At 38.4% G+C, this 12,287-nt stretch overlaps 1 protein-coding gene across 3 annotated transcripts in view; it reads right to left on the bottom strand.

The window, feature by feature from the left end:
- The window catches only part of LOC143890249 (uncharacterized), an 85,725-nt gene extending 77,122 nt beyond the window's left edge, over positions 1 to 8,603 (bottom strand). Inside the window, exons 1-6 of one of the 3 annotated variants that reach the window (XM_077394853.1) lie at positions 8,446 to 8,603; positions 6,368 to 6,580; positions 6,122 to 6,298; positions 5,807 to 6,031; positions 5,570 to 5,698; positions 1,810 to 2,071 (exon numbers count right to left, since the gene is read on the bottom strand). In XM_077394853.1, the coding sequence (XP_077250968.1) occupies positions 1,838 to 2,071; positions 5,570 to 5,698; positions 5,807 to 6,031; positions 6,122 to 6,298; positions 6,368 to 6,580 (978 nt within the window). In that variant the 5' untranslated portion in view covers positions 8,446 to 8,603 and the 3' untranslated portion in view covers positions 1,810 to 1,837. Of the gene's footprint in view, positions 1 to 1,535; positions 2,072 to 5,569; positions 5,699 to 5,806; positions 6,032 to 6,121; positions 6,299 to 6,367; positions 6,581 to 7,686; positions 7,833 to 8,445 lie in introns of those variants that run through there. The other 2 variants (XM_077394851.1, XM_077394852.1) reach the window with 2 other exon arrangements.
- Positions 8,604 to 12,287: the final 3,684 nt, after the last annotated feature.

Raw genomic sequence — 12,287 nt, 5'->3', positions numbered from 1 at the left:
TGATAATTGCACTAACTCATCCTGTCTTTTTATGATTTAATCAAAAGTTATTACAGTTCCCAGAATACCATCAGAAGCCCATTGGAAAAGAAAAGACAAGCTGAGTTTTTAATAAAAAATTATTAAAAATAGCTAGCGAAATTTTTCGGAAAAAAAAGAAAAAAGAAAATTTCAACATAAAATCATGAACAATTGATGGATTCATTATTTTTTCAAAAAAGCATGATTCATGATATTCCCCCAAATTTAACAACAAATTCTGTGATTATTTATCAAAATCGAGAACACTTATTCGTTTGTTCTTAAGCTCCAAGTGCATGAAGATTTCCTTGTGTTTTTTGGTTAATAAAATTCATTCACAAGAGGAAATTAGAACACAGCAAGGAGGCTTAAACAGATTACAGCCCCCCATACGGTGGGATAGTGCTGTTTTGACCCCTTTTTTGCTACTGATATCCCCGCCACCATGTTTTGATAACGAGACAAACTCAACTTGCCTTGTATTATTTAACCAGCTGTCAAAAGCTATTACATTTCCTAAAAAGATCTCAGCAGCTAAAAAGAAAAGAAAAGAAAATACAAGGTTAGTTCGTCTTAATATCAAAACATGGTAGTGCGAATATAAGTAGCCCTTTTTCTGCTGCTTTTTAATGTGCTTTTTGACCATTTTGGTCGTCTTGTTTTCTCTTTTTTGCCCTTTTGTTAATAAAATTTACCATCGAAAAAATCTGAAAAATCACATCAAACTATCCTGGAGTTCTCTTAATATAGAGCAGGGTGGCACCCTCCCTCCTCTAGCACTCTCCAATTTACCTGGAGACCTACCATCAAAGTTTAACTTAATCCACCCTTAGGCTCTGTTCACTTGTTTTTCCGGGAAAGGAAAAGAAAAGGTTTCCCGGTAATCTGACGTGGCATTAGGAAAAGAAATCCAGGAAAACGGTGTAGGAAAAGGTTTCCCGCGCCTGTTCACGTGCGCAGGAACTGTGCAGGAAAAGGTTTCCCGAGAAACTGCTTGCCCACCTTTTTTCACTAGATTTCCCGGGAAAGCAAATCCGACCAAAATAGTTGGATTTGGTTTCCCACACTTGGGGAGAAAAGAGACATTTCCACATATTTTTTGGCAATTTCCATGTCATTATTTGACATTTTCCACCTAGGCTTGTTGCTTTCTCAGGAAAGCAAGTGAACACCAGAATTTTGTCTTGTCAAGGTCTTGTCAAGGAAAAAAGAGGCTGTTTTCCAAGGATTTGCTTTCCCGGGAACGCAAGTGAACAGAGCCTCAGGGAATTGTCTCCCAACTCCCAATTTACTTTGAGACCTACACTCAAAGTTTAACTTTATCCACCTTTGGGGCAGAAGCTCCCAACCCAATGAACAAAACACCAAAGAAATTTGATGAACAAGTAAAAATACCAGTGCATAAACCATGCTATGGTGGAGCTTAGCATAGTTCTCCGGTTGAAATATCTACAGTGTGGCATATGGCATATGCACATCTATTTACCTTGGGGAGTTCTTGTCCAAATGCAGAGTTTCTAAACATTGAGCAAAACCATTCATCAAACATATATGTTTATTCGTACATATGATAAAAACAACTACAAATTTCAAATGACAAAACATACAAACATTTGAAAGCCGAGGAAACTGACTGTTTTTCCGGTTTTCATACCGATGTATTTAGGACTATGTTATCAGCTGTTGGCATGCGGAGTTGATTGTTCCCTCAGCTTTAACAGGCAGTCAAATGAAAAACCAAAAAGACACTTCAAACTGAAAAATATACATGTACTGGTGATGCCTTCACCTTGTTTGGCTCATGTGTGCATGTAGGCTAAGGGGTAAATCGATCTCTGTTGTGGGGAGATGAAAAATCAATATTGGGGCCCATAGGAATGACCCCGAATGGATTGATCGAAGGATGGCTTCCGTAATAATGACTTTTGATGTGTTCCATGTTAACGGTGCTACTCATGCCTGGGATTTGGTAAATGTCTTTAGTGTAGTTGAACAGATTATGATATTCCCGTAGCAGCTTTTTATTGCACTTGAAGTGAACAGCATAAACCTGTTGGAAGAAAGTGCCTCACTGTTAGCTAGTCATTGTGCTACTACAATACAAAAAAATATCAAATTGAGTAAATTGTGCCATAATAGAACTCATTGTTATAAGTTCAGATTAGAGAACAAGCTTTCTATTTCACAAATATGCATGTCATTTCATGAGTCCAAGGCACAGAGAAAGCAGACCAAGTTTCTGGCCCAACCAACTTATATGTTCTCAAGTTGGGTTGATGCTGACTAGGACAAGCCCAAGACAAACTTATTGCAGAAAGAGAAGGAAACCGGAAGTGCTACTTATGTGATTGATTGCAGTAGCACTGGATATCAAAGTAACATATGAGATGTGGTTGTCTGGTTTGTGATGGGAAAAGTCAGGGGCCGATGTCATATAAGATTTCCTTTTGAAAAAACCAAACGAACTCCTATATGGTATAGTTGCATTGCGTATCCTTTGCATATCTATGGAGGGATGCGCTGTTACCATAGCAGAAAGTAGCGGAGATCTACCATAGAGACTGATCCCATTCTGAAATCTTAAATAACCGACGTATCACATATATGCTTCGAAAAAAAAATAGAATGACTGAACTGACTTTACAAGACAAGTATGGAAATCCAAATAAGTACTATAACTTAAAAATGACTAAGTTGGCATATGGCATAAAAATTAAAACTAAATTTAACAAACAAATTCCTCAATGCCACCCAAATTTTTTTTTTTTTTTGAATGGCATCGAATTTATAAAAAATGCAAAGGGCAAAGCCCTGGGAACAAGATGGTCAAAGACAAGCTAAATCAAAAAAGGAAAAAAAAAACAATGACATCGAGGGGGCAAGAAATCCACAATATGTGCTGCGAAAACATAGCAAGCCTCGAACAGGTTAAGAATGAACGACCAAACCTCTCTAACAACCCTTCAATCAATAATAATACGTTCTACTAATGCCTTCGTTCTTAGACGCAAGGCACAATAGCTCACGATGATCTGATATGAATCCAAAGATGATTAACGGTTAAGATCTTACTCTGGCAATCCATCCACCCAAAAGCACAAGCCTAATGACAAGCGGTAATCCTCATATTTTTCTAGCCTGCAAGAGAGAAGTGTGCAACACCAGAGGGCTGTATAGACTAAACGAGGAAATTTCCATCAGGCGCCCAGATCAATATCCCCCTATCCTTACCACGGTTTTAAATTTCCATGGAAACTGATACGAAATGATTGAAATATTTTCGTTGCCACCGAAACCAAAATCATACTAAAGCCTAAACCATATGTGTATTAATGGTTTACTATACCCATTATTTTGAAAATCTTAGGATTTACGATTCAAATCAAATTTTTTGGATATCAATTTGAATCCTAATTTTTAATCTAAATTTATAGGAATATTGCGATTTACAATTCAATTGTCCGATTCATGCAATTTATCCTAAATAAGTTTTGTATAAAAGAAAATAGGGCTTTCTTGTGAAAGACCCAAATACACTCTTGTGTCAGAAGAAGGCCTCGGAAACCCTATTGTGAGAATAAGAAAGAGAAGTAAGAGGAGGCACATGTTCTTATCCCCTCTTAAAGAGGTGGTTTCAAGAGCCTCTATCTCAAATCTTCTCGTAACACAATCATGTTATAATTTTCCTTGCAGCCCCTCCTTTCAAGCATCTCCTTTTTAGACAGACTGTCCTCTTCCGTCCAGGTCACCAATATTCCTTAAAAGTTCAACTTTCCTCTGGTCCACCAAGCCTTTCTCCTCCTTAGTCTACTGCCTAAGTTTATTGTTAACAAATCTAAGCATCTAACCTAATCTGATATCACTTGGGCCATGGGAATCAGCCTCAGACCACCATCCTGCAAGCCTCTCTTTCATTCAGGACTCTTCCGGCCATGCATCTCAAAAACGAAATGGGTATTGAAACGGGCTTGGGTAAAGAAAAATTGGCAGGAGTTAGGGAGCAAAGAGATCCAAAAAGGACCAAAAAAAAGAACCCATCCAATCTACTTTCCCTTTGATTCCTTGTCCCAGTGTAGTGAGCCCCGGTAAGAGGCGAATCTACCATGGAATTATGGCTCAGAAACTCTGAAGAGGCCTCCTTATAAGCAGAAATCTACTTATAACCAACATGTTCATCAGGAAACCTCATAACATTGAAGTCACCCACACACACACACTAAGGGTACTTCCATAACCGAATCTAATTCATTCCATAATATTCTATGGCTGGTCACGGAGTTAGGACCGTAAATAACGAAAAACGAAGACTGCAGTCAAATATCATCCCACGCAGCACCGAAATCGAAAGCACTGCATTGGAATTCTCACCCAAAGATAATTGAGTCATCCCAATCCACCAGAATCCCCCATGTGGCCCCAACGGAGACCAAAGCAAAAAATTTGAAAGTAGGCTTGTGCCCAAGCTCCCTCAGAACAGCACTCAATATGCCCATCAACTTAGTCTCCTGTAGGCTGAACATAGGAGGTTGTGAATACATAACATCTTCTTAACATGGGCAATCTTCGCTTGCGAGACCAAACCCCAGATATTCCAAGTTTCCAATAGAAAATCCTCATAAGATAATCGGCAGGTGTAAATCTCCTTCCACCCTTCTCCTCCTGCCATATTTAGACTTATTGGCTATCATATTGTGGCTCGAAGATGGATCATCATAGTTGACTGAAGATTTAAGTCTCATCATTTCCCTAACCAGCTTATTGAATTTGCACTTCCATTTGTCGCTTGGTTCAATTTATCCTTCTTGTCACGTATTTCGACCTTCAAAAAAAAAAAAAAAAAAAAGTTCCCTACTCTCCCCCCTTCCAACCCAGCAGAAGATAACCCCGACATATTACTAACGATGAGGAAATGGTTCTAAGGGATTCTGGATCTCAGCCTAGTCAGGGTCGGACACACTGCGGATCGACTAATCCAGTGGCAACCAGTCTAAAGGTCTCACCAACTTAATCGGCACCGGAACCAAAGCCAATTCAACTGACCAAACAGGCTAGCCGCAACCCCAGAGCACCCATGTCGGCACATTCACACATAAGCCCCCTCCCGAGTCAACAAACAGACTTCCTCACACTGGTTCAATTTTTTATTTTTTATTTTTTGCTGAAGGATCTTGTGCCATCATGCAAGCAGGTAAGGTCTGAAAGAACAACGAGATTCTCAGATAAGCATGGTTAATTGGTTAGGCCACTAGGTTTTGATGTAATGCCAGCATGCTTCGAACTGATAAATAATATGGGTCTCATAGGGTTATTATGTTGATTTTTATTTATAAGTTCCAGTGACGAGGAGAATAGACTCTGCCATGAAACTACCTTGTATCTTTACTAAATTAAGGGCTGTAAATGTTACTGTTAACATTCGTATCATCTTCGAGTTTAAAAACAGACCACGAATGAGTTACATGCTCTTCTATATTTTCTTTTGCATGACTTCTATCCAAACCCAGAGGCTTTCCAACAGATGTTAGTGTTAAATGGGATTGAAACATACCTCATCAAACCTTATAAGAGTGACGAACAACCGAATATCGGCTTCAGTCGGTACTTTCCCACATATAAACCGATGCTTGCCGAGGATCTCCTCACATTTGTCCAAAGCTTCATATAGCTTTATTGTAGCCTACAAATTTGAAACAGGAACCAATTAGCCTTTGTGAGAAATAGGATGGATTTATGAACCAATTACCATTTACAAAAAATAACTACTTCATTACTACCACACAGTTACCTCTTCATAAGGCCCCTGTTTCTTAGCAAATCCACACTTATAGACACCATTGTTTATTGCATCATATACCCAATCATTAACCTCATTTATCACATCTTCCAAGTTATTAGGGTATAGGTCCAAAGGAGCATTCTCTGCCATATCATTAAATTCACTGTTCAACATGCGGATTATCTCTGAACTCTCATTGCTCACAATTGTTTTGAGCTTTTTATCCCACAAGACCTGTCATATATGTCACCAAAAGGATCACAAATGGAAGAAGTGACACTCCAAAAATGAAACAGGGAAAGCAAATATACGGTGTGTACATACAGGAACAGTGTATTTTCCAGTATAGTTCGTACTAGCAAGCTCATAGAGCTCCCTAATACTTTTTGCTCCATTCAAAGGATCAGGTTCAGCTCCTGGTTCTTCAGAACTGGAAACAGGAAAGACCCATCCCATATGGTCATCACTTTCCTTTGTCCTCTCCCATTTTGATTTGCATACCTATAGAACACATTGATAAACATGACATGATGAATCGAAAAAAAAACAGTCATAATAAATGCAATTTACCGTGACACTGATAACTTTTTCAAGTCCCTTGATCATCACGTATGCAAGGCACCTTGAAGCCCAAGGACATGCATAAGATATATACAGATGATATCTTCCAGGTTGTGCAGGAAATTGAGATGTCTGAACTCGTGAAATGAAGTTACGGAAGGTTGATGGAGTACGATTGAAAGCACCAGAATCTGACATTTCATCGAGTGCGGATCGAGCCATCTGAAGAGACTGTTGAAAATTGCATTGCTTACAAATTTAGTTCTGGGACCCAAATAGTGATTATAAAATAAAGAGATAAATAAATCAAGAACCATGATCATTCCAACAAAGTCAAAATCAGACATATTCGCAGTTTTAGCAATTTAACTCCATCTAAGACACTAAAATTGGTTTATGGGCCTATGGCGAAGACCACCATTACAAGGGCAAGAAAGAAGTATAACATCTAAAACATTCAGAACACCCTTCCAAGCCCACAATCATCATACTACTAACAATTATCAATTTTTAAACCTTGATTTCCTTGTTTCAGTATCAGTTTCGGTCGGCAAGAAAATGGGAAAGTTTTGGTTTCGGTTGGAAATTTCAGTGGAAATTTTGTAAAATCACAAAAGCAAATGCAAATGATAGACATTTGAGATTAAACTTCGGGAAGTGCTAGAATAAGCACAAACACATACCAAAAAACAATCACATAAGCAAAAAAAAAGAAAAAGAAAGAAGCTACCCATAATAGTTTAAAGAATGTTGAAGAACTATTTTCGGAAAACTGAATTCAAATATTCTTGCTACAATGATCACGAACAATTCCTTGGTTCTTGAAGTCACCAAAAGTATTTGTAGGACAACGAGATCGGTTGCCTACAGAGAATGGAGTCGGGGCATTGATGCTTTGACAAACATTATTTTATCTTTGTTGGACTCTTTTAGGTGTAGCCTGTGGGCAGTCAATAGAGCTGAGAAGGCATTACTAGCAAATTATTGCTCCCTGGTTCTACAAGCCAACAAAAGTCTCTGTTTTATATGATTCAGAGATTGGGAAAAAAAGCTGACTGATCAGTAAAGTCCCTAAAATCACAAGGAAAGGTGCTTCAATCTCTCATGAAGTAGATCTAAACTTACATAGATCGGGAAAAATGAGCCCAACATGTGCATGCTAAATGAAACAACAAAAGAGAAACACGCACAAACCCCCTTTCCATTTCAACTTGTGAGCCAAAAGAAAAAAACACTGAGTTACAGTTCTATATAGTTGAATGGGGTCTAGATAAGCAATATGACTAGGGTCATTTGTTTGGTAGATAAGTTGGGATTGAAACTCTGACCTCAGGATTGAAGAACATAGTCTTTACCAATTGAGCTAGAGGCTCAATCCCAACTAGGGTCATTTTACTACACTGCCAAGTCAAATAAGATCATAGCAGACCCATGAGTAATGCCTAATCGCAATCTTAGCCATGGTTGGCTATGTGGATACTCCACTCGAGCAAGTCATGTCATGCTATGAGAAGGGTACTATTTGATTCTTTGAGATCATACATGAATGTCTACAGGCTCAACCCCTTGTTTTCTCATTTATCGACAAATTAGTCAACAAATGTTAAGACAGAGTAATTGAGAAGAAAAAAAGTTCAAATCAAAAGCCTACGATCCTTGTGGAATCCTTCAAATTCCTAATAGAACTGACCCCAAAAAAAATTACTAATACAAAAGTATAGAGAGAAACAAACAAGAGAAAGAATACCCAGTAAGAACACGATCACCCCAAGCAGTTAAAATAACATTCTATAAAAACGGAAACGGGAGTAAAATAAATGCCAGAAACAACCGAATTTTATTTTCTCCAGTTTCCTTTATATATCCCTTAATTAAAAAAGAAAAAAAACGAAAAACCCAGTTTCATGATTCCTATTTTTTATTTTTTGAGAAATACATGAGATGGGTCGCTAAATTTAATGAGTTCATTCAAATCCACTCCAAAAAAGCAGCACAGTAATACAAAAAGATGATAGGAAATGCAAAACCCAGATGAGAAAGTGCATCGATCACAAAAAAATAAACAGTTCGGATTTTGAGATGCTTACTCTTGGCCTTTGAGAGAAGATTATCTGAGAATGAATGACTTCTTCTTAAGACGCCCCTGATTCAAAAAATAAATGAAGTTTTGTCAACTTTAGCTTTCCTAAAATGAGATGTCTGCTTCAAATCAATCCTGTCCGTCTAATATCACATTAACTATCTAATGAAGTTTACCTTGCTCATCTCATGGGGGTATATGCCTAAGTCAAAGGATAACTATCCTTGAATTCTTTTCTTTCTTTTTTTTTGATGGATAACTACCCCTAACTATCCTTGAATTCAAGAATCCCCGTGCCGAACAGGACAAATATTTTAGGGAAAATTACATTTACACCCCCTCTATTTTCTGACACATCCACTTCCACCCCTATAGTTTAAAACGTGACAAATACACCCCTGTAGTTTCAATTTGTTTAAGGTAGGCCCCCTTAGTTGAAGGTTCGTCCATAGATTGGAGGGTTAGGATGATCCGATGGAGCTGATTTTTTGGGCACACCCTATCTATGTTAGGGCCCATCAAATGAACGCTTTGGATATTCCAAACAATGTGGGCCCACATTATTTGGATGATTTTTTGGTAGTGTTTGGATTCGGGTATGGGCCCACATTATTTGGATGATCCAAAGCGTTCATTTGATGGGTCCTGACATAGATAGAGTGTGCCCAAAAAATCAGCTCCATCAGATCATCCTAACCCTTCAATATGTGGACGAACCGTCAACTGAGGGGCCTACCTTATATAAATTGAAACTACAGGGGTGTATTTGTCACGTTTTAAACTATAGGGGTGGAAGTGGATATGTCAGAAACTAGAGGGGGTGTAAATGTAATTTTCCCAATATTTTAATTGCTATAAAGAAGTTTACACCGACTAGTAGGTAGTAGTTAATATTTAGGGATTTGCTAGGGACAATCGCAGAAGGCATGAGGTGGCTGCTCTCTCGTGCAACTGACGCTCCAGGAAATGCCTTCTGTGATGGTCCCTAGCAAATCCCTAATATTTATTATCTGTTGGAGAAAAAAGGTTGGTGGGGCGGTTTAAATAAATATTAATTATAATATGTCCTAATCTAAGGATATGTCTGTGTTTAATTATTTCTTGGTGCGCAATGACACTTCCTCCACTGTCACTACTCCTCCTCTCTCTTTGCATACCCACTATTTAATAGTAGGGTCTCACTTATGGTCGATCTAGTCTGACTATTTGATAGGACCCCTATGATGAATATTAGATGCCCCACATGCCAGTCCAATTAAATTTATTTGTGTTATTGAATGGGGACGATGGAAAAATGTTTGTGCAACGATCCTAATTTTTTTTTTTTCCTCTCCCGTGCTTCAAGTTTACCTCTAGCTCTGATTTATGATGGCAATGGAGCGAGATTTGCTCTAGTGGGGAGCATAGGGACCTTCTCTAGGTGGATTCCATAAGATCCGGATTGCTTCAAGCTAAACTTCAACAGGTCAAGTTTGGGCAATCTGAGACCATCGGGTATCAAAGGCATTCTTAGATGTGAGAGGGGAGCCACTATATGGGCATTCTCTGAACCGATCAGTAAAGCGGATTCTAATGAAGCTGAACTTAAGGCGGTGCTCCAAGGTCTAAGGCATGCTTCAAGGTGGCAAACGGGCCGTGCCGGCCCGCGGCCCGGCGAGGCACGGCATGGATAGCTATAGTGACGCGTGCTGTGCCGTGCCGGCACGAAGTCGCGGGCCGTGGTGGGCTTGGTTGGGCGGCCTGGCCCACGAGCCCGGATGCCACCTTTAAAAAATGTGTTTTTAAAATAAAAAAAAACCCGAGAATACCCCTAAAAAGGTGTTTCAAACGGCTAGTTTGGGGGGTATTCTAGTCCAAAACTTATATATTTCATAAACTCTCGAAAATACCCCCTCCAACAATTTCATTACGGTTATTTTAGTACTTATGTTTCTTATTCCTTTGACACGTGGTACAAGTTTTTTTTATCCAAAAGTGAATAGTATTTTCCTATGGCAACCCTATTAATTTCTTTTTATAAAGATGGGAGGTCTCAAAGAAAAATTTATTCAAAATTAAGGTATTCATTCTGAGTTGGTTGCCCCACCGCACGTTTGCCACGTTGAAATTGTGGGCCTATGAATAGATTGAATTGAAGAGAATGGTAATGTGAAATTACCTTGTGAACCCATCGTGATTATAATATTGGTTCATTGGTGTCTACCCCTACCTTAGTTAAGATATGGATGGGTTAGTGTAAATCTATCACATTAGATTAAAATAATTATTAGATAATCACTTTCCCATTAGATAATTACTAAAAAGGAACAGATATATATATATATATATATATATATATATATATATATATATATATATATCACTTTCCCATATAAAAACTCATAAGTTTACATGATATACATGTAATATGGTGTAAGCCCGTATAGTAAAGTATTTTTCAAAAAGTATAAGGGTTACCCCATAGGATGATCCAACCCATCCATTTGATGGGCCGCATATTTACCCCAAAAATAATTTTCATTGGATGACCCGAACCCTCAGATCTATAGAGGTTTCCATAGTATGCAGTTCCGCTATAGATTGTAGGGCTAGGATCCAAGAATTTTTTATTTTTTTTTTTGGATATTTAAGTCCTTTAGTTGAAAAATAGGATCCAAGCCATCCGTTTGCCACCTTGATGCATGCTGATGAGAGTGCTGTATCATCATTGGGGGTAGAGGGTGACCCCCTCAACTTTATTCGATGGTTGACAAGAAGTCACCGTCACCCTTGGAGGTTTTCACATTTGATTAATTTCGTATCAGCATGTCAGACGGAGGGTAAGCCGTATTATTCTGTTCTTCAACAGAAATCTGGTAAGCCATATTATTCTTTAAATCCTCAACATATTTGTGGGTCGCATGTGGGTCCGGTTTCAAGTTGGAAAACCCGACCTATTATTTGTTCGGTTCGTGTTTGAAAGGAAAGATCCTACCCGGAGCGTTATTTCCTTTTATATATAGTTCATTTTATATTTTATTGTATGAAGATTTCTAAACTAAATGGCCCTCTTGCAAAAACCAGATACAAGGGTGCTCCTATTGGACAATCAAACCAAAGTGCATTAAAAATATCAAATAAAATGGATAATAAATGCACTTTGGTTAGATTGACCAATGTGGGCGCCCTTGTAGTCGGTTCTTAGCAAGGGTGCAAGGGCACCCTTCAGTTTAGCATTCCTCTTATAGTCTACATACTTATTAGGGTTTTGCTAACGAGTGCCCTTAGGGCACTTGTTAAGGGGCATGGGGGAAGGAATTTTCCAATCATTTTTCACATAGTTTGAGAATTGGGTTATTTACTGTTACATGCTGGAGAGTTGAAAAAATGACGAGAAAATGTTGAGTTTTGAAAAAACACTAAGAAATGCTGTTTTATTAAAAGGAATGTTGCTAGGGACGAAAATACTCCTCAACTTACTTTAATCTTTCTCTTCTTGGTTTTACCATTTTACTCTTTTACTTGCAGGTTTTACACTCTTTCATTTCTAGGTTTTACTCCGACGCATTTTGTGTGAAACGAAGAGATTTTCCGGCGATAGAAGCCTTCTTCTCCTGCGAAACATCTCATTTCTCTGGCAGCAGATGTTCCTTTGTCCTGAGGGATTCTGAGGATCAACAACTATGCCTTTCTTGAAAGCCAAGAGCACCGATCTATCAGTGTTTATATCGTCATGTGAGCAGATGAATAAAATAGAATGGGAAGATGAGAAGGAGAAATTGGATTATGGACATGTTGAGAAACCCCATTTGATAATTTTTTGTTGTGTTACTGTGGCTAATGGAAAACTCCACTACCTCTCTTAACTTC

This window comes from Tasmannia lanceolata, unplaced genomic scaffold (assembly GCF_043159265.1).
Source record: "Tasmannia lanceolata isolate RefF3 unplaced genomic scaffold, GAP_Taslan_0.1 ptg000013l, whole genome shotgun sequence".
Lineage (NCBI taxonomy): Eukaryota > Viridiplantae > Streptophyta > Magnoliopsida > Canellales > Winteraceae > Tasmannia > Tasmannia lanceolata.
This window is presented reverse-complemented; position numbering and strand designations above follow the sequence as displayed.